The sequence below is a fragment of the Abramis brama genome, assembly GCF_963993115.1.
Source record: "Abramis brama genome assembly, chromosome: 6".
Taxonomy (NCBI): Eukaryota; Metazoa; Chordata; class Actinopteri; order Cypriniformes; family Leuciscidae; genus Abramis; species Abramis brama.
The window spans coordinates 9,857,825-9,884,621 of record NC_139968.1 but is presented as its reverse complement, the minus strand read 5'-3'; the positions used below and the strand labels follow the sequence as shown (position 1 = coordinate 9,884,621).

The window sequence follows — 26,797 nt, the reverse complement described above, 5'->3', positions numbered from 1 at the left end:
GCATAATGCAACATCTGGATAACAGCGCCTTTACAAATGTTAATCTGACAATTACATTGCATAATGTAAGAATTATGTAAGAATCATTTTAAACATGATAACTTCACATAATGCTGAAAATACGCATAAATTATTGTATGAACAATAGTGTTACAATTATGTTGCATAATGCGACAATTGCGTAACAGTGACTTTACAAATGATAGCATAACAATTACATTGTATAATTGTGCAAGAATGGCTTTAAACACAATTCAAACACAGCAGAAATTACGTAGAATGGTTGTACTAACAATAGCGTTACAAATTCGTCACTTAATGCGACAATTTGGTAAATTTGGTAAACTTAAACCACAATTTGGTGGTTTCACGAACTATAGCATGACAATTATATTGTATAATGCAAGAATTATGCAGGAATAAAACAAAAGAAATGTGTACAAATAGTTGTACGAACAATAGTGTTACAATTACGTCTCATAATGCAACAACTGCGTGAGAGCAGCTCTTACAAATGAGTGTTACAATTCCATTACATAATGCAATATTTACACAAGAATGGTTTAAAATGTGAAAATTATGTACAATTGGTTTTACGAACCAATAAGAATATTTTCTTACAACTTCTTAAGAATATTTTTATGAACGATAACATGACAGTTACATTGAATAATGCAACAACTACCGTACATGTACGAAAGATACCATGAAAAGTCTGTTGCATGATGCAATAATTGTGAAAGAGTGTTTTTACAAACATAATGAAACATTTTCAAAGAAATTCTTTCTACCAATGAAGCTTATTGAAATTAACAAATTCTGGCCACTTTATCGCTACAAATTACTGTGAACATCACTGAAAAAGAGAACTCACTGTATCTATAAGAACAGAATTTAGGTGTCTGAGCTTTTCGCACAGGGTTATCTTTACAATGGAAGAAAAATTTTATAGTGTTCATTTATATTATTTTATTAGGATGAGATTATAATATGGGCCATTAATATTGGTGATACTGCACACTCTCTCTTTATGCAAGGGTATGGATCATTAAGATATTGAATGTTCTGTTGAAAGCTCACAAACGGTTCTGTTTTGTTTTTGCGTCAATGTGAAAATTAATAAATAAAATATGAATCATCACTGTTGTCAGAGCAAATCTATACATCGCTTTTGATGCAAACTGTTGCATAAAATCCAGCCGTTTTATTTGCCGTCAAAACTTGTCCTGCGTTCTTGCAGTGAAGTCCAGCGCCAGTGATGAAACTCGCATATCAACTAGACTCGAATTTGCATGTGCCACCAAAATCGTTGGGAATGAGGGCGATGATTACAGCATTCCGCTCTTGGCGTTGCCATCTCGGCTCAATAGTTTTAGGGTCTATTCCTCTGGGTGTCAGATATCTCAGGGTTCAGAACATTCATATACATACATATCCATAAAAATAATTTAGAGAGTCAGAGTGTGTTATATAGCAGAAGAGGGAGAGAGAACAGTGAGTGCACAGGGAAGGCCGACACAGATGGTTCACGGCTCTTTTGGGACCTGCGATAGAGTCTGCCATGCCATCACGGTGGCGTCAGGGGAATTGAGCTGTGGGACTTGCGTTTGAAGCTCGGGATCTTCCACGTGTCATCTGATTACCTCTGACAGTTGAGTTCACCGTTTCATAACCATGTTCAGCTTTTGCTTAGACACTCTTCTTGGAAACATTAAATATGTAAAATGCTTGCTGCATGCAGATGAGAAAAACTCATCTGGTTTTGCAAATAATGTCTCCATTCAAAATCTGTTTTTCCTAGATGGCAATGAGACAGCTAAGGGTGAATGTCTATGAGAACTCTATTAAGTCTCCAGAGCTATGAATGAACAACATCTGATAAATGTTTTTTTCCCTATTGTGACATAAATCTGACTGCAAGTGATTATAAAAAAAAAAAAAAAAAAAAAAAATTAAGGCGGGGACATGATTTTATGCATCGTTTGAGGATTATTAAGATGTAGGTGCGGCTCTCAAAAGTGGAGGCAGATGAATGTGAGCTTGCAGGGGCAAAGTTTAAAAAGTAGGGGTCCTACTTTTTTTTCTTGTTCGAGAAGCCGTTTCACTTAGATATACGTCACAATAGAGAAGAAAAGACTATCGCAACTTTCGTTTCATGCTGAGTTTAAGGTCTTGGCACGCTTTAGTAGTGTTAAACCTGTAACCTGTATCTTGGTCTTGGTCTTGTCTTGGTCTCAACACACACTGGTCTTGGTCTTGTCTTGGTCTCAACAGACACTGGACTTGGTCTCAACACACACTGGTCTTGGTCTCAACACACACTGGTCTTGGTCTTGTCTTGGTCTCAACACACACTGGACTTGGTCTTGGTCTCAACACACACAGGTCTTGGTCTTGTCTTGGTCTCAACACACACCGGACTTGGTCTCAACACACACTGGTCTTGGTCTTGTCTTGGTCTCAACACACACTGGACTTGGTCTCAACACACACTGGTCTTGGTCTTGTCTTGGTCTCAACACACACTGGACTTGGTCTTGGTCTCAACACACACAGGTCTTGGTCTTGTCTTGGTCTCAACACACACTGGACTTGGTCTCAACACACACTGGTCTTGGTCTCAACACACACTGGACTTGGTCTTGGTCTCAACACACACAGGTCTTGGTCTTGTCTTGGTCTCAACACACACTGGTCTTGGTCTCAACACACACAGGTCTTGGTCTCAACACACATTGGACTTGGTCTTGTCTTGGTCTCAACACACAATGGACTTGGTCTTGTCTTGGTCTCAACACACACTGGTCTTGGTCTTGTCTTGGTCTCAACACACACTGGACTTGGTCTTGGTCTCAACACACACAGGTCTTGGTCTTGTCTTGGTCTCAACACACACTGGACTTGGTCTCAACACACACTGGTCTTGGTCTCAACACACACTGGACATGGTCTTGGTCTCAACACACACTGGACTTGGTCTTGGTCTCAACACACACTGGTCTTGGTCTCAACACACACTGAACTTGGTATTGGTCTCAACACACACAGGTCTTGGTCTTGTCTTGGTCTCAACCCTTCAAATTCTTGGTCATGTCTTGGTCTTAACACACTGGTCTTGACTTGGTCTCAGCTTAGGTGGTCTTGACTACCCTTCAAATTGTGTAGGGCATATTGACACTGAATTTTGAATTAAATGTTGATGTCTAACGGTACATGGTACAATAAAGATGATTTTCATTCTCTAGTTCTACTGAGAGACACCGTGGGATTGCCATCACAAGTTGTGAAACTTGTGATTAATGGCCACAAAAGACAGATTATTATTTCCATCTCGTCCTTTCGCCCAGTGTTTGAAAAGCGAGCAAGGTCATAACCAAAGGTAGAAGATTAATTTGGTCTTACCTGATAAATTATGAGAATTAGCCTGTTGGGGAAAAAACAGTACTTGGTGAGCTGTTTCTGATTGGTCCAATAGAAACAAAGCAGAGGTTCTGATTGGTCCAAACAGTCATGAAATTTAAAATGGCAGTTTAATTTCAAGCTAGGTTAGAAGGTGGGTGTGTTTTAGCATAGATATAAGTGCTAAGGTGATGGGGAGATTTCTGACTTTGGATATGCCATTTCTCACAACTAAGAATGGCATATCTAATAATGCAAGGAAAGCATTGCCACTGTCAGAAAAAAAACCTTGACGGCGCAATTTTTGAAATTGCCATAATATATATATTTTTTCTTTATGTGCTGTAGCTATTTGAGAATCCCAAAAGCAGCTGAAAGATTGCAAAGACCTGCAATTCCAGTCAAAGCCGAATAAACAACACAAAAAGTACTTTTCATCTTTTGGAATTTCATTTCTTTTTCAAGACCCATGGCTTTCCTTTGACAGTGATGACATGCTAATCCTCTGGGCTCAAACAAGTCCTGCGCCATTACTCTCTCTCTGCGGTGTACGGACCACCATCTTGTGTTCATTAGAGGAAATGTGGTCATTCTCAGCAGATGACTTCATTCCATTATATCTGACATGAGCTCATGCTGCAACATCAACAGGCCAAAGCAACATCATTTCAGCTCATGGTGACATTCTACAATGAATCTTGCAAGCACTGCACCCTGGGACATGAGCTCACCATTACGCCCCGTGGCTAAAGGGAAAGCAACTTTAAGGGTCAAGCTTGGGGATAATGGTTACACATTTATAAGTGGTTTTAATAAAAGATAACTACTAATATGTTAGATCTTTACATAAGGACCACACCTGCACAGCAAATCTATAAATGATAGGAATAAATTAACTCATGTAAAATAACATGATACATTCATTAAAGGGTTAGTCCACCCAAAAATAAAAAATAAAATCATCAACTACTCACCCTCATGTCATTCTGTTGAGCCTGTGTGTACTGTATGTTCGCTGATTAATGTTTATATGTGAATAAAAGCTTTTAATTTAAAACATCTCAATCTGTGTTTCAAAGATGAATGAAAGGCTCACGGCTCACGGGTTTGGAACGACATGAGGGTGAGTACTTGATGAAATCATTTTCATTTTTAGGTGAACTTACCCTTTAATAACTAACTTTTAATTATAACATTTACAAACATTATTACATTATGACACTTAACAGATCATTTGTTAATATGCGTTATTCTTATATATTTGCTTTTTTAATTATCCTCCGAATCTGTAAATGATTAGTTTACAGATTTAGAGTAAACTTTTAGAGTTTAGAGCTTTGTTGATGGCTTATTAATTAAAGTTATTATAAATGAGTAGTATTTTTGTTATATATATATATATATATATATATATATATATATATATATATATATATATATATATATATACTGTATATATAAACTGTCAATTTAACATTAATATATAATAAATTACATTCAAAAAAGGTCGAATTAAATTGGTCATCACTTCAGCCAATTGTAACAGTGCCATGATAAGTGCAAAAAGCCAGAAAACATGCATAATAATGTGAAAAATCACATTATTTCGTTTTGATAACTTACATCTGCTCATGCGATCCAAAATCCCAAAAAAACAAACTAAAACTAAATTATTTGTATGCTTTTAATGCTAAATTATTCTTTCAGAGTTCACCAGATTTAGTTTAAAGACATTAGAATTCATCATGAGCACATGTACATTATCAACTTCCTCAATGTCCGGCGGATAAAATTTTTTGTTACTTACTGTTGGGATCCACATTTTCACACAGTTCGGTTTTGGCCTCGCCGTTTGGTCGGTCGCTGGGTTTGTGCGATAGACGCGAGGACATGGTGGCCGCCGTCACCACGGCCTTGAAGCTCCGCTTCCGCTTCTGCACGTTGAGCTCCGGGTGGAAGATGATGACGTAGACCTTGGGCATGTAGAGCATTCCCAGAGCAACAGACGCGCTCAGATTCATGGAGATGGTCAGCGTGGTGGTCTGGATGTAGAGCTTTGGAAAGAAAAACAACATGGAAAAATTTTGTTTTATATTGGCATATAACAGCAAGGGAATTCTCCAAAGAGGCATAACAAATAAAAAATAGCTTCATAAAGATCTTCAAAAAGAGCTATAAAAGTATAATGTTAGTAGTTCATGAATTATGTAGTCCATTAGGTATTTCTGCAAACTTCGGTATGGGATTCAAGATGGAATGAAGAATAAAGTAAAATCTAAGGTCAGTACAAAAGACACTCAATGTTGATGTCCTGGTGGGAGAATTCAAAGCGAAATGGATGATAATAGTCCTTAAAAACTCGAGTAGCTGTCATTGCCTGAGAGCACAGGCTCTTGCACGGATATACTTTTCTTGAATGAAAAAAAGGAGCTTGTCAAAGTATTATAATGAAGGCTTTCATGCCGCGACCATATCACATTAGTCCTACGGCAAAGATTCATTTCATGTGGCAGTTAACGGCACTCTGGCAAGTATGTAATTACCGATATCCTCAGTGTGTTTAATCTTTAATGTTGTGCGAGTTCAAAGCCTGTTAGGAAGGTCACGGGTGTGTTTCAATTAAGGCAACAGGACCCAGTCATGAATGAATTGTGAAAATCATTTAAAAAAAATAATATATTTTTCGCAAATTGTCACAGAAATTTGTTCTGCTCGTCTTTCGTGAATGAGGCCCAGCATTTCGACTGCATTTCTACCACAAACATATCGATCGGCCAATGAAGCAACTCAAGTTGTGAAACCTAATTGGCAGAAGGTCAGATCCATTTTATAGCTTATTCAGATCAAAACCCATCTCCTTAGACATGAGGAAGTGCCCTTCTGAGGTGTTTCTACTGAGGGTACTTTTGGTCTGTGGAAGCCATAGCTCTAAATATGTATTTAGCAGAATTCTGTGATGGAAGTGATAATGGAAGAATGACATTTAATGGTAATGGCAATTTTAATATATTTAAAAGAAATGACTTTGTTTTCTTGCTTAATTCTAGCATTTATAACTACTAATTTGACAAAATTACAGCTAGACTGGAAATTACATACATTAACGCTTTATTAGAGTGAGTGAGTGAGTGAGTGAGTGAGTGAAATGAGTGAAATGAGTGAGTGAGTGGAATGTGTGAGTGAGTGAGTGTGTGAGAGAATCAGTGAGTGAGTGAGTGTGTGAGAGAGTGAGTGAGTGAGTGTGTGAGAGAGTGAGTGAGTGAGTGAGAATCAGTGAATCAGTGAGTGAGTGAGTGAGTGAGTGTGAGTGTGTGTGTGTGTGTGTGTGTGTGTGTGTGTGTGTGTGTGTGTGTGTGAGAGAGTGAATGAGTGGAATGTGTGAGTGCATGAGTGTGTGAGTGAGTGTGTGTGTGTGTGTGTGTGTGTGTGTGAGTGAATGAGTGGAATGTGTGAGTGCATGAGTGAGTGAGTGAGTGAGTGTGTGTGTGTGTGTGTGTGTGTGTGTGTGTGTGAGAGTGAATGAGTGGAATGTGTGAGTGCATGAGTGTGTGAGTGCATGAGTGAGTGAGTGAGTGAGTGTGTGTGTGTGTGTGTGTGTGTGAGTGAATAAGTGGAATGTGTGAGTGCATGAGTGTGTGAGTGAGAGAGTGAGTGAGTGAATGAGTGTGTGTGTGTGTGAGAGAGTGAGAGTGAATGAGTGGAATATGTGAGTGCATGAGTGAGTGAGTGAGTGAGTGAGTGAGTGTGTGTGTGTGTGTGTGTGTGTGTGTGTGTGTGTGTGTGTGGATGTGTGTGTGTGTGTGTGTGTGTGTGTGAGTGAATGAGTGGAATGTGCGAGTGCGTGAGTGAGTGCGTGAGTGAGTGAGTAAGTGAGTGAGTGAGAGTGTGTGTGTGTGTGTGTGTGTGTGTGTGCGTGAGTGAATGAGTGGAATGTGTGAGTGCATGAGTGCGTGAGTGAGTGAGTGAGTGAGTGAGTGTGTGTGTGTGTGTGTGTGTGTGAGAGAGTGAATGAGTGGAATGTGTGAGTGCGTGAGTGCATGAGTGAGTGAGTGAGTGAGTGAGTGAGTGAGTGTGTGTGTGTGTGTGTGTGTGTGTGAGAGTGAATGAGTGGAATGTGTGAGTGAATGAGTGTGTGAGTGCATGAGTGAGTGAGTGAGTGAGTGAGTGAGTGTGTGTGTGTGTGTGTGTGTGTGTGTGTGTGTGTGTGTGTGTGTGTGTGTGTGTGAGTGAATGAGTGGAATGTGTGAGTGCATGAGTGAGTGAGTGAGTGAGTGAGTGTGTGTGTGTGTGTGTGTGTGTGTGAGAGTGAATGAGTGGAATGTGTGAGTGCATGAGTGAGTGAGTGAGTGAGTGAGTGAGTGGAATGAGTGAGTGAGTGAGTGAGTGTGTGTGTGTGTGTGTGTGTGTGTGAGTGAATGAGTGGAATGTGTGAGTGCATGAGTGAGTGAGTGAGTGAGTGTGTGTGTGTGTGTGTGTGTGTGTGAGTGAATGAGTGGAATGTGTGAGTGCATGAGTGAGTGAGTGAGTGAGTGTGTGTGTGTGTGTGTGTGTGTGTGTGTGTGTGTGTGTGTGTGTGTGTGTGTGTGAGAGAGTGAATGAGTGGAATGTGTGAGTGCATGAGTGTGTGAGTGAGTGAGTGAGTAGAATGAGTGAGTGAGTGAGTGAGTGAGTGAGTAGAATGAGTGAGTGAGTATCAGTGAATAAATACATTTTACACCTTTTGCATAATTTGACAAAATTACAGCTAAACTGAATATGACATTAACTTTCAACACATAATTCATATTTTTATAATTAATTTTCATATTTGAAGATTGAAGAACACCCTCTAATCAAAATCAAGCACAGTTCGTTTTGTTTTACACTGCATTTAAGAGTTGGTTTATCTGAAATCAATCATACCACCACAATATATCACTGGAAAAATGTGTGTAGACTCTAATCAGAATTTCATGGCTCATATTTGACTTGTACCTTTTCCATTTTTAGCACGTTATGAGAGCAACGATCACAAACCCGAACAGCCGGGATAACTGAATTCCCGCGGGCTCTCAAATCACACAACCTTAAAACTTTCCGAAAGAAAAAGTGTGAAAACCTCTAGGGGTGTCACATTAATTTGCCAAATCCAAAGTGCAAATGCACTGAACTGACAGATGATTCTTTCTGTGCCGGAGATCGACACCTAATTCTACAGCTTTTCATTGGCCGCTGAGATGTGTGATGCTGACCCTGGGATAGATGAGAGAACCCAGCATGCTTGACATAACAAAAAACATATTCACTTCCTACACCGTGTCCAAACGAGGTGTGACGTGTCAAAGCAACGAGCGATAAAAGCTAGGCTACTTCTGTTGCATTAATTCAAGCTTCTGTCACTTTTAAAACAACCCAACTGGAATTCAAAAATGCTTTCTTCAAGGCCCAAATGCACATTTAATGTAATTCACTGCTAATATATTTTTATATAAATATAATTACATATTTTTTTAAAAATAATATCCTTTTTTTTTTTCTTTTTTTTTTTTTAAACAAGTTGCACTTTACTATAAGTCGCACCAGGTCAAAATTGCATTGCTGAGAGAATAAAAACAGATAAGACGCATTATGTATGTCACATGTATGTTATTAACATGTTATTACATGTTATTCAAATATAAACGTATTTTAGTTCCCCTCACTCCACAACAAATGCTTTAAATTTAACAGTATTCAGAACAGAACAGGAATGAAAAATATAAGTATAAAACAAACAAATTATAGTTACATTCATTAAATAAATATATATACTTTATATATCAATATCAAGTCTATACAAATTTATTTTCATTTTTAAAAGTTTGCATTTTCAGGCCCCCCAAAATGACGCTGTTGTGTGAATGAACGGCCGAGACGCATAAAAAGCTTCCTGTTTTTAAGTTGAAAATGGTGGCGAGTAAAAATAAATAAATAAATGTTTCTTGAAATAAATGCTAACTGAAATAAAATATACGAAAACTTAAACTTATTTTATTTCAGGTAGTTGACAAGGCAACCTTTCCCATTTTCATTTAGTTTACTTGATGAAAAAAACAAACAAACTGAAATTAAAATAAATAAATAAAAATCGATATAGACATATTTAAAAAAAATATATATATATAAATGACAAGAACACAACAAAATTAAAAACAAAAAATAACTGAAATTAAAATGGAAACAGAAAATACAAAATTAAATCTAATTCAAAATATTAATAACAAACTTTAATAGTGTCTTAATTATATAAATAAAACAAATTAATTAATTAATTAAAAAAATAAAAAATAAAAAAATACAAATTACAAAGAAAATGATCTTGTTTTTCAGCTACCTCAAAGTCCTGTGAGAAATCTAATCCCATCTTGCGGTTTATTACTTTTTCAAATACGCTTCTAATTTATTTTGACCTTCACTGAATACCGTAACTAAAGCTAAATGTCTCGTTTCACTGTCTGGTGCACTTCATTATGCAGTTTGACCTCTTTTGGCGATTTACTGTGTAAAATGGAACCAAATGACGTAGACATTAAATATCAATGAGGACAGTCTGATCATGAACTTAAGCATCAGGTTTCTTAATTATATAAATAATATTATAAGTATATGTCACATATTGAATGGGTTTCGTGATGCGCACAGCAAATAACCTTGTGTAACGCGCACACACACACACACACACACACACACACACACACACACACACACACACACCCCTCTGGCTGCTGCTTAGCAGTGATCAGCGTTAATTACTGAGCAATAAGTCTGAACACTCGCTCTCATCTGAAACGTCTGGATGTGAGGGATGATATGGCGAAGAGGGAGAGTTTTATGGATGTGATTTGGGCTAATAATGGATCAGTCAGAACCGGAGCAGCCTGGAAATAAACAGCTCGATATATGAGGAACACCGATTCTACAGAGAAGAGTTTATAAAACATTGCAGAGAGATTGAAAATCGAACGAACAAGAAGTGGTCTAAAACATCCATACTATAGATTCAAGAACTGGGCTGGGCTGTATGACAATATATATATATCGTATATACGATGAGACCATAGAAATATGTCCACCGGCACTGATTTATATGTCAATATGTGGAAGAACTTGCCACGAAGGGATGTTGTCACGTACCTAGAGGTTTATGGTTGTCGCAACTTGCTGCATTTAAACGTGGCTTATTCAATTAAAACTTAAGAGTCAGAATCAATTTTATAATATTAAACCAGAAAATAAGATTATTCATTACAAATGAATAAGTGTGACATCAAAAACATGATGTTTCCCATTAACACTTGAGGAAAAAAAGCAGTAAACATAATATTTTAAAATAGATTCTGACTGTAAATTTTAATTTTGTATATATATACATATATAGGCACCCCTGGTATATACAGTGCATCCAAAAAGTAATCACAGCGCTTCACTTTTTTGTTACAGCCTTATTCCAAAAATGGATTAAATTCATTATATTCCTCAAAATTCTACAAACAATACCCCATAATGACAACGTGAAAAAAGTTATCACGTTTTTCGATGCAATCCTGTCTCGGAGGTCTACAGACAATTCCTTGGACTTCATGGCTTGGTTTGTGCTCTGACATGCACTGTTAACTGTTACCCCTTTTCCACCAAAAAAGAACTGGTTCGGAACTGGTGCTGGTTCAAAGTTGGTTCAACTTGCGAACCTTCTCAGAACCTGTTTGTTTTTCCACTGACTAGAGAGCCCAGCGAACGACGTCGTTACGTCACTGTTTACGAAGAACCGGTTCTTTTGGCTGTCGAAACACAAAGAGAACTGGTTCGCAAGTAGGCACCGGCTCCGAACCGGCACCAGTTCTTGGTGGAAAAGGGTATGTGGGACCTTACATAGACAGGTGTGTGCTTTTCCAAATCATGTCCAATCCACTGAATTTACCACAGGTGGACTCCAATCAAGTTGTAGAAACATCTCAAGGATGGTCAATGGAAACAGGAGGCACCTGAGCTCAATTTTGAGTGTCATGCAAAATGCAACGATTTCAAACAAACTTCTTTCACATTGTCATTATTGGGTATTGTTTGTAGAATTTTGAGGAAAATGATGAATTTAATCCATTTTGGAATAAGGCTGCAATATAAAATTTGGAAAAAGTAAAGCGCTGTGAATACTTTCCGGATGCACTGTAAATATACAATCAATCAATCAATTCAAAAGGTCAACAAGGTCCTTTATTGGTATAGTATTGCGGCTATAAAAATAGTGTGTTAAAGCATCATGAAGTGTCACACAATGTCCCAGAGTCCCAATGCCCGAATTTATCATATGTCTCAGGATTTTTGTGCCATTGCAAAGCTTAAACAAACATTGTCCCACACTAAACCGCATTCGTCAGACTAAAACCAATTCCCGCAGTCTTAAATCACCTGAAGACATCAACTACGACAACCTCATTAACACCAGTGACAGACCAATTCACAATCCACCGCCTTATGACAACATGCAATTTAAATAGATAAGAATTCAATTGGTGCGCCGCTCCCTGCCGTGATCACATGCTAATCCTGGCGATCTATCAGCCAGATTCCTGCAGTCTTTCCACTGTTCTTCCTCTGGCAAACAAAGACACAAAGATCTGGAATGCTGGAATAGGCGCTGAAGATGCATTTCAGTTTTGTGCTGGAACTGAGTCTACAGGTTTGTATCCCTCTTCTAAGCAACGTCTTTGCCTTAAAACCCCGTTTTTGAAAACCAATCCTCGAAATGACGGCTTTTGATGCGTTCAGAGAGTCACACCTATAGAGGAAGCAAAACATCCCACGCATGCCACAAGAGAGGCTTCCCGAACGGCACACAAGCCTCAGTTGGCTTCAGATAGGAAGGGACTTATTATATAAAGTGACATACATACAGTAACAGAGGAAGTTGACTCAAACTGCGCTGTGATGTAGTTTACCGTCACACTGGATGAAGGTGACACATTTGGCACTACTGAGAAACGCAATCGCGGGAGACGTACAGTAGGCGGAAAGGCAAGATTTTCACTTGGATCACCTTACATGCAAAAGGACAATGCCTTTTGTCATTTAAAGATCCTTTTCTTTTCCTTGAGAGACTCTTTTTTTTAGGTTTGGTGTCAGTGGGTAATTCAGCTTGAAACGAGCAAAGGCATCTACACAAAGACACAATGAGCTTATTGATCGCGTTCTCAAAGACCCACTCATTTTCTCCGCATTCAACTATCCACTGGCAACGTCAAAAAGAGGAACGTTCCTATGGCGGAATGTGGATTTCAGAAGCCGGATCATGATGCAATTTGACATTAGAGTCCTAGTTAGAGCTAGGTTTTTGCATTTCCTAAAGAAAATGTCAATGGGTTGGAAGCCCATTACTGCCAAAGTTATGACTTTGCTTCTCGTAATTGCATCTTTATATCTTATATTGTGACTTTAAATCTCACAGTTGCAACTTTGTTACTCATAACTCAGACTTTATACATCTCAATGTGACTTTATATCTCGCAACTGCGACTGTTTCTCGTATTTTCAACTTTATATCTCACAATGTGAATAGATCTTGCAATTCCAACTTTGTTTCTCGTAATCACAATTTGACTATACATCATGCATATGCGACTGTGCTTCTCATAGTTCAGACTTTTACTTGTAGTTGCCCCTTTATATCTTGCAGTTGTGACTTAGTTTATCATAATTGCAAATCTATATTTTACAATGTGACTATATATCTTATAATTGCAACTTTACATCTCTCAAAATGACTTCATATCTCACAATTACAGCTTTGTTTCTTGTAATTGCTACTTTATATCTCAGTGTAACATACTATCTCAACTGTGAATTTGTTTCAAATTTTTCTTGTAGTTGGCCCTTTATATCTTGCAATTGTGACTTTGTTTATTATAATTGTAAATCTGTATTTTACAATGTGACTATATATCTCATAACTGCAACTTTCTTATAATGGCGACTTTGTATCTTTCAAAGTTGTAATTGCTATTTTATATCTCAGTGTAACATTTTATCTCGCAACTTAGACTTTTAAATTTTCAACATTATATATTTTGCAATTCCAACTTTTTTTCTAGTAATTGAGACTATATATCACAATTTGACTATAAATCATGCATTAGCGACCATGCTTCCCGTACAGTAGTTTCGACTTTTCCTTGTAATTGTAGTTTTCTTGTAATTCACATCTCTCAATGTGAGTTCATATCTCAAAATTGCAACTTTGTTTCTCATAATTGAGACTTTATTTATCACAATTCGACTTTATATCAAGCATTTATGATTGTTTCTTGCAATTTCAACTTTTTCTTGTAATTGGCCCTTTATATCTCTCAGTGTGCCTTTATATCTTGCAATTGCAAATTTGTTTCTCTTAATTATGATTTTATATCTTTTAATGTGACTTTATACTGTAGTTCACAATTGTGACTTTGTTTCTCATTACTACAACTTTATATATCAAATGACCTATCGCAACGGTTTCTGTGACTTTGTTTCTTGTATTTTAGACTTTATATCTCACAGTGCAAATACATATCTTGAAATACCAAACTTGTTTCTTGTAATTGACACTTTATATATCACAATTTGTCTATAAATCATGCATTTGTGACTATGCTTCTTGTAATTTGGACTTTTTCTTATGCAGTAATTGGCCCTTTATATCTCTCAATGTGGCTTTATAGTTCACAATTGTGACTTTTTTGACTAATCATGTATGTGCAACTATGCTTTTTCTTGTAATTGTAGCTTTCTTGTAATTTACATATTTCAATGTGACTTCATATCTCACAATTGCAACCCTGTTTCTCATAACTGAGACTATATATCACAATTTGACTTTATATACTCACAAACTTTTCTCGTAACTGCAACTTTATATCTCTCAAAATTACTTCATATCTCACAATTGCAACTTTGTTTCTCAAAATTGCTACTTTATATCTTGCAATTTCTCTTTTTTATATTATATCTTACAATGAATATATTTTTTGCAGTTCCGACTGTTATAATTGTGCCTATAATTTGTCTTTACAATGTGCCTATATCTCACAATTGCAACTATATTTATGTTCATTTAAACTTTTTCTTGCAGTTGGGCCATTTGTTTCACGCAATTACAAGAAAAGAAGTCGCAATTGTTTCCCCCAATCGCTACTTTGCTCATGACTTTAAAAAAAAATTTCAACTTTTTGTTTGGAATAATATGCACCAAAGAAAAAAGTAAATGAGGTCTCATCCAGACAAAAGGTCAGTTGCAACACTGCATTTTCTGAAACCCACTTGACAACACATAGCAACCCACTTAATTCAGAGTGATGGGTGGATCTATTTGGAATGCATTACGTTTCATTTACATTTATGTAGACGGGGATGTAGCATGTAAGAAGCGGTCTGAAATGCTTAACTGGCATGACTAATCCTAAAAAAAGAACTACGCATGCATTGCAAATTAGCTTAATTGCAATCCAGACTTCCATGCATGCTCATGAAACAAACAAAGCTAAGCGTTGGCGGTACCAACACATACAAATGGCCCTTTCTGTATGACACACATGTATATGTCTGATCCCACGCTTTGAAGTGCATGCATGTGTACACGGCAGTGTGAAGGAAGAGACAGCATGCCACATCGCTACAAAATCTGAGACACCTGCGTTCACTGACCTAAATCCACAAGGGAAGGCCACAGATGGCATAAATAAAACAGCCCCCTGCATTAAACATGGGTCAACACTCATGCATGCACAGTATCCTAAACTCAGCATCGCATGCATTTTCACTGAAACGGCATATTCATTTACAAAAAGCACCTGCTTTGTTGTAGTGTAACAGTACAGTCGAATTCTATTAATATGGATGTTTTTTAATTCAATGTACAGATTATTTGCAAGATAGTGGCCATAAGCAGTAAGATGTGACAATTAATAAGTCAATAATTTATATTTGGGTCATTCCTATAGTTTGGTGAATTTGGTAAACAATACTAAATATTTTACGGTAACACTTAATTTTACAGTATCCTTTTTACATGTTACATGTACTTGCCATAGTAATAACAGTAAATTATGCATAATTATATGTAACTAACTCTCAACCAAAGCCTAATCCTACCCTAGCCCTATAGTAAGTAGTTTATTAATATTACTCAAATATATAATTACTCTGTAACAATGACACCTTAATATAAAGTGCAACCTATTTTACATTATGTTCATGCCACATGGCTTTCTATGCATAGATGTGTCCTGTTAACAAAAAAATCTGATTTTGATTAGTACCTATGAATCATAGTAATTTAAAAAACACACACATTTGAAACACTTGAAAGAGAAATTCTCATGTTCCCAATCATGTTTTCTCGATTTCACTTTGAAATAATGGTTACATAGCCTATACAGAATGATTTTAAATGAGCAATTTTGAGGAACAGTATATTCATTTCGACATAAAATACAATTTATTGTGATACATGTTTCTTTTAAATACGTTAAATCATTAAATTAGGTAGTCTCTCAAACTCCAGTCCACCCTGTTACATTGCGGTTACTTGCCCTTTAAAATCTTAAGCGTATGAACAAAATCACATGACTTACTCAATAAGTATTTCCTCTCTTCTTTTTCATTTTTAGAAGACTTGTAATATTAGACTTACAGTATAATAAGAAGTCTAATATTGTAAAAAAAAAAAAATAACATGTCCACCCTGTTGTGTCACTTTATTTATCTTTATAAAATAGATTTTATATATCCATTAAAAGTATTCCTAAATGTTAGACTTCTGCTAGCATGTTGTTCTTTCCTAGCTAGTAACGGGCTTCTAAACTTAAAGCGTCCAGCCTGTTAAGGTCCACCCTGTTACACTGTAACAGGGTGGACAAATTTCCAAGCCCACATGGGAAATATTTGGTCGGAATTATTAAGTAATACTACTAAGCCTTTTTAACTTTTTTCAACTTTCCCACACAACGGCGTAACTCGCTGCTTCACTACAATAGTACGATGCATCGTTGAAGAAATCAACTTGCTAGTCGCAACTGTTTCCCGAAACCGCATTGTCGCAAAGTGGTCGTTTATGACGTCACGCAGGTGTTGGAGTAATAACTCCTTTTAATGAATCTGTTTGAGATCGAATTAACGCTTGATGTTTTACTATAAATTACAGACAAGGCATCTGAGGACTATTTCTTATTTTTCTCAGTTATTTTGCTTTATTCCCAGATTCAATCATAGACTCGTTCTTACGTACTAGAGCACGTTCGCACAGGTGCAGTCTTCAAAAACACTGCTTTAAATCTCATGACAAACTAAAAGACATAAATTACATTGTCATTACAAATTACAAAACAAGAAACTCTGCTTCTAACCACAGGTCGAGAGCTGTCGTTCCAGCCACACAACTTTGCGATGCTGTTTGCAAATGTTCGTTGCTTGTCGAAACACAGACTCGTTGAACTATGCTGATAACGACGGAACTTGCGACCATGCTTTCGGGAAATGCACCTCTGCTCAGTCCCAAACCCACCAAACTGTAGGGATGACTATGTAGCTCCTCCCATAAACATATTTCTTGCTTCAACTTCAACTTTCACTTATTTGTTGCACCTGGTCATGACAGAAGTCTGTGCGTCTGTTTACGCAAGTTAATTCAGATCTGACAACAACACCTGCAGGTCAGGCGAACTCTTTGTCCCTTTATCAACCTTTGTCATTTTCCCACCTGCTCTCCATGTGCATCTTACATGACTCATCCTCAGCCCCAGGTGGCCCATACATGCTGACCACCAACACAAGCAGATACGAGGCGACTATTCAGTGTGCATGTTGCTCAGTGGTGCTCCTGAATCGGCGACGAAGTGAAAATTTGGTGTAGGTTAATCCTTGTGCATTTATAATTATGGATGTTCCAGTCAGAAAGCAAATGTAGGCTGGGATTATGCAAATGAATGCATAAAAGGCACATAATGAGATTTATTGCAACAGCCCGCACCTGCTAGGGGTATGATTGGCGATTATGTTCGGAATCAGTACGCAAGGAAACAAACGCTAACCAGGCTTTTTTTGAAAGCATATTCAGCAGAGGGAAACGAGAGGCCGTGATTTAACAAATGTGTTATGACTGGATACTTGATGACTCTTTTGGTTTTTTAATAGTTATGCTTGCTCAGATGTCAGCATGGTTTAGTGACTCTGCATAGAAAGGCTTATTACCGATTATGGAACGCTTTCCGCACGTTAGGGTTAGGGTTAGTAACTAATAGTTAATAACTCGTTTTTTAATTATTATTTCAAAAATAATGGATATTGCTGACACCAAAATCCAAGTTGGGGAAAATGTGATTATTCGGCTGATTGTTTTATAAATATATATCATTATTGGTATTATTATGAATAAAAAAATCTAACAAATGAATAAATAAATTGTATTTTTTTTTAAACAAACAAAATGAAATTGATTGATAATAATAATAATAATCATCATCATTATCATCATCATCACCATCATAAATAAATAAATAAATAAATGATTTAAAGGATTGATTGTGTTTGTTTGTATTAGTCACATGTCTTCCTTTGTTCTGTTTTCCCGCCACTCATTTGTTTCCCTGACAACCTTTATCAGTTCATCTGTATCACCTGTGTTTAGTTAATCAGTGTTTGTATTGGAACTTTTGATTCTCCCTCGTCTTTTTCTGCCTGCCCCACACTATGACAGATTGATTGATTGATAGCTAATAATAATAATAATATCGTGGAAAATGTAGATCCTTAATTGCTGAAGACTTTACATTAACTTTCCCTGTGGCAAAGCAAAAAGGTACCTGCGATTCATCCGCCTACACAGCCATAAAACAACTACAAGCTCTAAAATAATGAATGAGCCCTGGGTCACTTCATCCACTCCAGACTTGAGACCACAGACACAATAAAACACTGGACTTTAGAGAGCTTAAAGCACCGCTGAGAGACAGATGCAGCGTTTCTCTGTTCATTTAAGACAAGAGCGGTTCAGTCGCAGGCTAATGACAGTCTCACATCTTACAGCACATATTCATTAGCTGCTCTCATCAAAAATACATTTTCACAGTCTCTTCAAAAACAGAGTGATGGTGGCTTGTGTTGAAGGTGTTGCGACTGCAATGCGGCTGCAAAGGTCAGTGATCCCACACTTTATGACCAATGATTACACTACTATTCCACAACCTTTCCAGTTATGATTACTGGATTTTGAATTCTGATTCAGACCAGTTAGCTAATAAATGAATGAAAAATGTGTACCTTTCCTATGAGAATAGTTTCCATGATTGATACTGTAAGCCCGTCTAAATCGGTCCAATGGCGGTATCCGATAGAACGGGTGAAGGTCTCTACATGTTACGGTCTTTTCCGCGTGGCGAAGTAATTTAGTTCCAATTAAACTTATCTGACACCATTTTATCACGACCTTGAATTTAGGTTAGAATGCCAATTGGTTAATGGTCATTTTTATAATAGTTTAGCAGCACAATTGATTATTTACTTACATTTTACAACTCTTTACTTACATTTTACCCGTTCATATTAGGAAGCAATGTCGCTTAGAGGTCCTCACGCCTTGTTTAACGCGGGTCTCACGATCACAAGCTCGCCAGCTTCGGTCACTAAACAGGTAATTGGCTATATACCTGAGATTGGTCACATTCACGCTTACACAATCAAAGATACTTTGGTATAGCCCCCGTGATTGCATACACTTGAATTTAAAGTAACGTTTACTTCAGTAGAGGTATGGCCACTACTACAGATATAAGTCGACCAACTTTACTTCTCTTATAATAGCTTTGGATTGGCCATGCCGTGGTTTCCCACGTACACTTATCTAAAGTAACATTAAATTAAAACAGATGTAAGACACACCCAGATTTAGGTTGGTCAAGCAGCACTTTTGCTGTTCTAAACGGAAATTCACTTCTTGGGCCGTATTTTAACGATCTGAAACGCAAGTATCAAGCGCGAAACGCAAGTAACTTTGTGGGCGGGTCTTGGGCACTGTTGCTATTATACCGGCGGGATAAATGACTCTTGCGCCCGACACAAATCTAAAATGGTTTGGTCTGAAGTAGCTTCATTATTCATAGGTGTGATTTGGGCGTAACGTGAAATAAACCAATCAGAGCGACATCTCACATTCCCTTTAAGAGCAGGCGTGCTTGTTCCATGGCGGATTGCTATTATAACAGCGGATTTGCCAGGCGCACGCCAGGAGCGGTTCACAGCCGAGGAGACCGACGTTCTCGTCAAGGCCGTAAAAGACAGAGAAGTGACATTGGGGATGGGAGAAACCCACCCAAATTAGCTTTGGTTAAACAGGCGTATAATAATTTGGGTAAATGTGTAAGCTAGATTTATTTTTTCACATCTTCATGGACACAACAATGATTTCCCTCGTGTGTTAATATTTTTCCTTGTAATAATGTATGGTTTTCTAAAAATGGGAACTGCTGCATCTGTGTGTAGATGAGATAAGCAAAGTGTGTGTGTGTTGTGCACACGCTACATTGATTATGGCCAAGCATGCGCCCTTAAAATAGCATATGAATAACATGCGCAACGCGCCACTGACTTTAGACTAGGTTTTTCCTGGTCAGTGGCAGAATTGTTTTCTAAATCTGCAAAATAGCACCAGGGAACGTTTGCGCCGGAACACGCCTCCTCTTTGCGCTGCACCACCCCCGGGAGCGGAAGTTCATTACCTAACTTACCGACGTGTGTCTGTGGAGGGAAAAGTCCGCTGTGCGCGGGTGCAAAATAGGAATGATACATGCGTCGGTGTACAAAGTCAATTGCGCTGGGTGCAAGATAGGGCCCCTTGTCTTTGCAAACCAAGTACACTTGAATTAGTGCCAAATATTAGTCATCACTAATCTGATGCAAAACTTGCGGTAACATAAGAATCCGTTTAAAGGAACACTTCGACTTTTTGGGACTTCAGCTTATTCACCATATCCCCCAGAGTTAGATAAGTCCATACCTTTTTCATCTCTGTGCGTGCCATACCTCTGTCTGACGCACCCACTGCTAGCCTAGCTTAGCACAAAGACTGGAGGTAAACGGCTACAGCTAGCATACTGCCTAGAGCCCTGCACGGGGCAAAACATCCAGCCCTAACCGAGACCTGGCCCGTGATGTTCAAGCCCTAATCCGGCCCCAGCCCGAAAACGTCTGCAATTTTTCAGCCCGAACCCGACCCGAGACCAACATCAATATCACTTTAAGCTCTCTCTAGCTGTCTCTGCTAGACGCACACACATACACATACGCTACTAGGTAAAATTTTATTATAGGCCTTAAACATAACTACCACCACCGACAATTATGCCCACAAATATAAATACAGACTGTCCATTACAGAGAAGCATAAGCATGCAGTAGAGAATGTGTAGCCAAATGTGATCCAGCAGTAAATAAAGATTTATGGCCTACCTTTTTTTGATGTCAAGTAACTTTACTGAAGAACAACGTTTCAAAGAACTCTTCGCCAACTGGCTAACGTTAAATAATAATACAAATATAATAAAGAAAAAAAAAATCCGTTGAACTGAGTAGGTTCATTCACTGTTTATTTGTGATCGTTGTGAAGAAAAAGAATAGCATCCACTGTTGAAGGCTTCAGGCTCGGTAATCAAATCAAAACTCTTTCAAAATGCAGCTTTTCCTGAAGTATTGGGAACTTTTAGTGACTCCTTACGCTCCAACTTCTCCCTGATGCTCTGCATGGTCAACTGTCACCTAATGCACGCGCGTCGCGTTACTCGCGTGATCGCATATTGCGTTGCATAAAATAATATTAGCCTATCAATAAAACAATATTCCATACAGTAGCCTGCGCTCTGCATGTATATTATGGGCACGATGAAAGGAGAAAAGCTAAATGAGCCCGAGTCCGACCAAAGCCCAATCTGTAAAAAAAAAAAAGTAAAAAAAATAAATAAAATTGACCCGACTGCTCCCAATAAGTGACAAAATAACGCCAACATTTTCCTATTTACATGTTGTGATTTGTATATAGTCACAGCGTGTACAAATACAGTAACATGGTCACATATTCTCAGAAGGCGAAGCACTGCTACTTGGGCGGAGTGATTTGCTCGCAGCGCCTGAGAAGCCCCGTGGTGAGGAGCAGAGTTCGCTCAGAGTTGGAGTAAATCACTCCGCAGAAGTAACAGTGCTTCGTCTTCTGAGAATATAGTTCCCAGTATGTATACGGTTAAAAGATGGTTGTGTCTCATGTGACCTTGTTATTCGTACACGCTGTGACTATACAAATCACAACATGTAAATAGGAAAATGTTGGCGTTATTTTGTCACTTATTTGGAGCAGTGTGCTAGCTGTAGCCGTTTACCTCCAGTCTTTGTGCTAAGCTAGGCTAGCGGTGGGTGCGTCAGACAGAGTTACGGCACGCACGGAGATGAAAAAGGTATGTATGGACTTATCTAACTCTGGGGGATATGGTGAATAAGCTAAAGTCCCAAAAAGTCGAAGTGTTCCTTTAATATACTTGGGAAAACAATTTCAGAGTCAGTCGGAATAAAATCAAATGGTTACAATTTATTATGTCAGGTAAATGTGTCATGCCAATTTCATAATCAGTTCAAAGATAATAAATACAAAACATCAAATGCTCTGGAATAAAGAGAAAAGATGTGAACCTGACATTAGAAAATACATGATGCTGAGAGTCTCGGCCACTCTCTGCATCACAGGCTAATTTGAGTTACAAATCGCCCTGAGCCTTCTTCAGCATCTCCCTAAATATTCAGACCAAGGCAGAAACCTCTTTTCAAATATAAACATGAGTTCACAGTGGGAATTTGCTTTAATCACCTTCCCAGACTTACTGCGGACAGAGATTGATTTACATGGGGGCATACCCACAGCAATTATACAAGATATCTCTAAACTCTCCACACCGTATTACCTTTTTGGTTTACTTCTGTAGGAATGAGACCTTTGTACCAGTCGCACTGAGACATTTCAAATTATACCAGACATGTATAATACTGTATGATAATTGTTCATATTAAACCATATAGATGTTTGGGTGAATTCAGGTAGGGATGGGTGAAGGGAATGATGTGTAAATTGGGAGGTGATCAACTCAAGTGTGACCGTGTCTCGAATGGGGATGGCAATAAAGCAAGAGAGTTCAAATGTTAATATCCTTTGTTTTCTCAGAGAGTTGCCCTCTCTTCCAGTTCTTCCAGTTTCTCCAGTCTTACAATACTAATACAGCTATTATTATAGAAAACCAACCATCATCATTAACCTGGCTTGCACAGATTCTAAATCCAGCCTACAAGCACTTGAGTCTTTGAAAAAACTGAACATCCTACAATTACCAGCATAATAGGAAAAGTGTTTATTTTACTGGATACTGGCCGATATGGGATTGGCTGGCAATAAACAGGCAGATAAAGCAGCAAAGGAAGCACTTGACAGAACGTAATATACCAGCATCTGACGTTAATCCCATATTGAATCTGTACATTTACAATAAATGGCAAATGGAATGGAACGAATGAATATAACAAACTATATGAGGTGAATCCAGTACTAAATCAAGGAGTTATTGTTATTATTTTGAAAATAGACCAGGTTGTATATATACGAGAAGTCAAATTCATATTTATTGAAAGAATTTCTGTAAAACACATTTTAATTGAATGTCCATTTTTAAAATGATATCCGACAACGATTTTATTCAGAAAATACATGAATGGACATTTTTAAAAAGGTTTCTCCTGGAATAATTTTAGAATTTCTATCATATATTAAATTGAAATATTCTATATAATTGTTATTTTTACTGTTGTTATATATGTATGTTTTTGTATATTGATTGTTTTTAAGACAAAATTGTTAAATGATTGTAAACAATGTATAGTCATAAGTATTTAAAAAAAAATACTGTTGATTTTGCCATGAATATAGCCATTGCTGCTGATATGGTGCTAAATTGAATGAATGAATGAATGAATGAATGAATGAATTATTATTATTATTATTATTAAGAGTGCAGCAACAAAAACAACAACAACAACAACAATAATAATATTATTAATTATTAATAATAATTATGATTATTATTATTAACAACAGCCAATATTATTTGGACAACATAATAATAATAATAATAATAATAATAATAATTATTATTATTATTATTATTAAGAGTGCAGCAGTGAAAACAATAATAATAATAATAAAAATAGTAAAAATAAAAAGTATTATTATTATTATTAACAACAATTATTATTTGGACAACGTTTTTATCATTATTATCAACAACAACAGCAATAATATTATTATTAGTTGTATTATTAGACAACAACAACTATTATTATTATTATTATTATTATTATTATTATTATTATTATTATAAACAGTGCAGACTGCTTTCGAGTTATCTGATGTTGTTAATAATAATAATAATGGAAAATGTATTCAGAGTGTTTTTAATGCATTAATATGCAGTTGCTCTGGTGTTCTGGGTGGTTTCTAGTTGCCTAATTGTCAAAAGAGCCCCCTACATGATACGGCCCGGGTCCCTCCTTCAATATCTGCCCATTTCAACACCCCTAACCCTAGCAAGCACCACTAAGACAAGCAATTGTTTTCACAGCTTAAAACACAATATACGTTTTATGCAGCTGTTAGATCACAAATTCAGCCTCTCCGTCTCTGCATTCGGCATCGTCCCGGAAGAGCGTCACTGAAGTGCCTCAGTCCTGAGCCCTCATCAGTGAAATCCCACACAAGACTCTATCAGTGACTCTAATCTGTGTGCTGGCGTCCCGCGTTCACAGCGGCTGATGAAAAACACCCCCAAGGCCACCTTGAGCTAAACACTCACTGTCTGAACCCTTCAGTTGACGTTTCCCTGCACTGAGCCAGGCTTCACTGGGCCAGGGTGGGGAACTAGGACACTTCAAGAGGAGAAAAGAGACTCAAAGGAAGAAAGATCAACCCGAAATGCAAGCTCCTCTAGCTTTGCTCGGTTCCTTCTTGATGTTTTCTTGTGAGCGAGCAACATTTCTGTGTTTCATGAGTGCAGGGAGCATTGCGTGTACATTTAAAAGGTACTGGCATTGGTGTATAGAGTCCAGTGTTGAGAAAGCTGCTTTACAAACTACAAACTACAAGCTTGTCATTATTTAAATTAGTCAAAACAACAACAAAAAAGACACTAAAAGCTATAACTAAAAGGGTTTTATTTGACGTGAAAAAAAACAAGGGGATCAATTGCAGAGCATTAAACTTGCTCACCTTTAAGATTTTTGTTCATTATAACAAAAACAAAATGCAACTTATAAAACTAAAAATGCTTATAACTGAATCAAAAATAGCCAGAAACAGCAGTTTAACTAAATTTCTGTACCATTTTTTTAATTACTTTTCATGAGTAATAAACATAAAAATATGTATCTGATAACATTATTTAATGGAACTGAGCAAACATAAACTAACAATGAACAGTTATTAACAAATGTGAATAAATACGGTGTAGCGTCTGGACCAATCAGACACACACAAATTATTCATTTATTTAATGAATAATCCAGCGAACTCACTCTCCCAACAAATGCCTGTGAAACTTCCCCCAAAAACTAACATCCCAAATGAAGCTAACACACTGGCAGAACGCGGTGTTGTGTTACAGGACATACTGAGACTGAAAAGAGTTTTACGACCAAAAGGAATTTCCAGAGATCCGCAACTCTCACTTAAATTCTTGTAGAGGAAGATAAATTAACCCTGTAATCCTATATATTCTATATATAACCACTTGAGAAATGTGTAAACATGCATCTAATTTTCCCATCTCATGATTTTCCTTTTATGTGGTGTGGCTTTTGTATTCTTGTAAACTCTATTGGGTTAATGTTTCAGACTTTGCATATTATGGTTAACCAAAATCATATGTGTGGCATGTTTGGTCTCTATAAAATCCAATCTTCGTCTCCGATTTGTTAATTTACAATACATTTTGCTAACTTTGTGACGCATTCGTATTATAAGAATCTTAAAGATTCTTTTCTTAAACACCCAATGAAAGTACATATTCAAATGCCCTGCTAGAACACAATGGGTCGTAAAATTTCCCTCCAAAGGAAAACACTTCTCATTGGCTCACACACCTCCAGAGGTTATGCCATTTTCACGCTTTAAAGTCACTGATCAGCTCTTAGCTCTGGCTTAGTCCCTTTCTGAAATGCTGACGTGAAGAAGATGCTGAACTATACCAATTATAACCAGTTATTATTGATTATTAATATTTCATAGAGCTAATTTGCTACAACAGCAACAAATGTTTTTGTGTAGTTTAGTTAATGCATTAACTAATGTTAACTAATGGGACCATTTTTACTAATTAGAATGACAATAATTATTAAAAATGAATAATTCTTAACTTTAACACACGTTTTATAATAATATTTGGTAACACTTTATTTCGATAGTCCACTTTAGACATTTTACTAACTATAAGTAACTTTGCAGCTACATGTTCACTAACTCTCATTAGAGTTTTAGTAGACTGTTTATAATAATAATAATAATAATAAATTAAAGTTATTTAAAAATGTTCTAATATAATATATGTTCTAAAAAATTATAAATAATTAATATTATTATAAGAATGACAATAATTATTAATAATTATAATATATAAAAAACAGTTTAAAAAAGTTTAAGTTATGCTGTCTGAAAAAAAAAAATGATTCGTTAAAATGAATCAGACTTTATCTGACTACACATGATAAAAGGCTCACTCACATCAAGAACGGCCTGTGGACACTTTAGACGAGTGTGTGATTATTGCCTCAGTTCAATGTAGACTGTTTTTGCACTACAGCACAATTTGCTGGAAAAGTAGTTAGAGGGAAAGCTATGCAATTTAAACACAACAACAAAACACCTGAGCTAAGCTATTTTGCATTGTTACTTTAAGCTAGTTACTCCTCAACCACTGCAGTTTTCATTTACATTCTGTTACCTAAAGTTTTGTCAGTACACAAGTTCCCTGGGAATCAAACCTTGCTACTGCTAGCATAATAGCAGTCGAGCTACAGTAACGACAAGTGTTCAAAACAAATAAACACTATTATCTGTATTTAGTTGAAGAAAAAAATGCTCATAGCAGATTTTCTTCACATGCTGTATGTTCAAATTTCCGTATACTCGGGTTTTAACGGCTTCTGCTTTAAGCTAATGGAGGCAACGTGCGGCTAATGAATTTGGGTCACACTCCAGCGGAGACGCTCTCTAAGGTCCTCTCCGTTGTTGAGAGAGTCAAATACCGAGTTCTGTTTTCAAAAACTGAAAATAAAT

The 26,797-nt window shown here is 37.0% G+C and overlaps 1 protein-coding gene across 3 annotated transcripts in view; it reads right to left on the bottom strand.

Annotated features, from left to right (window-relative positions):
* Window positions 1–26,797, bottom strand: part of grm7 (glutamate metabotropic receptor 7) — a 210,868-nt gene that overhangs the window by 4,868 nt on the left and 179,203 nt on the right. For 2 of the 3 annotated variants that reach the window (XM_084118048.1, XM_084118049.1), the window contains one exon: window positions 5,207–5,453. In XM_084118048.1, coding sequence (XP_083974174.1) covers window positions 5,207–5,453 — 247 coding nt within the window. Of the gene's footprint in view, window positions 1–3,402; window positions 3,425–5,206; window positions 5,454–26,797 lie in introns of all 3 variants that reach the window. The other variant, XM_084118050.1, reaches the window with a different exon arrangement.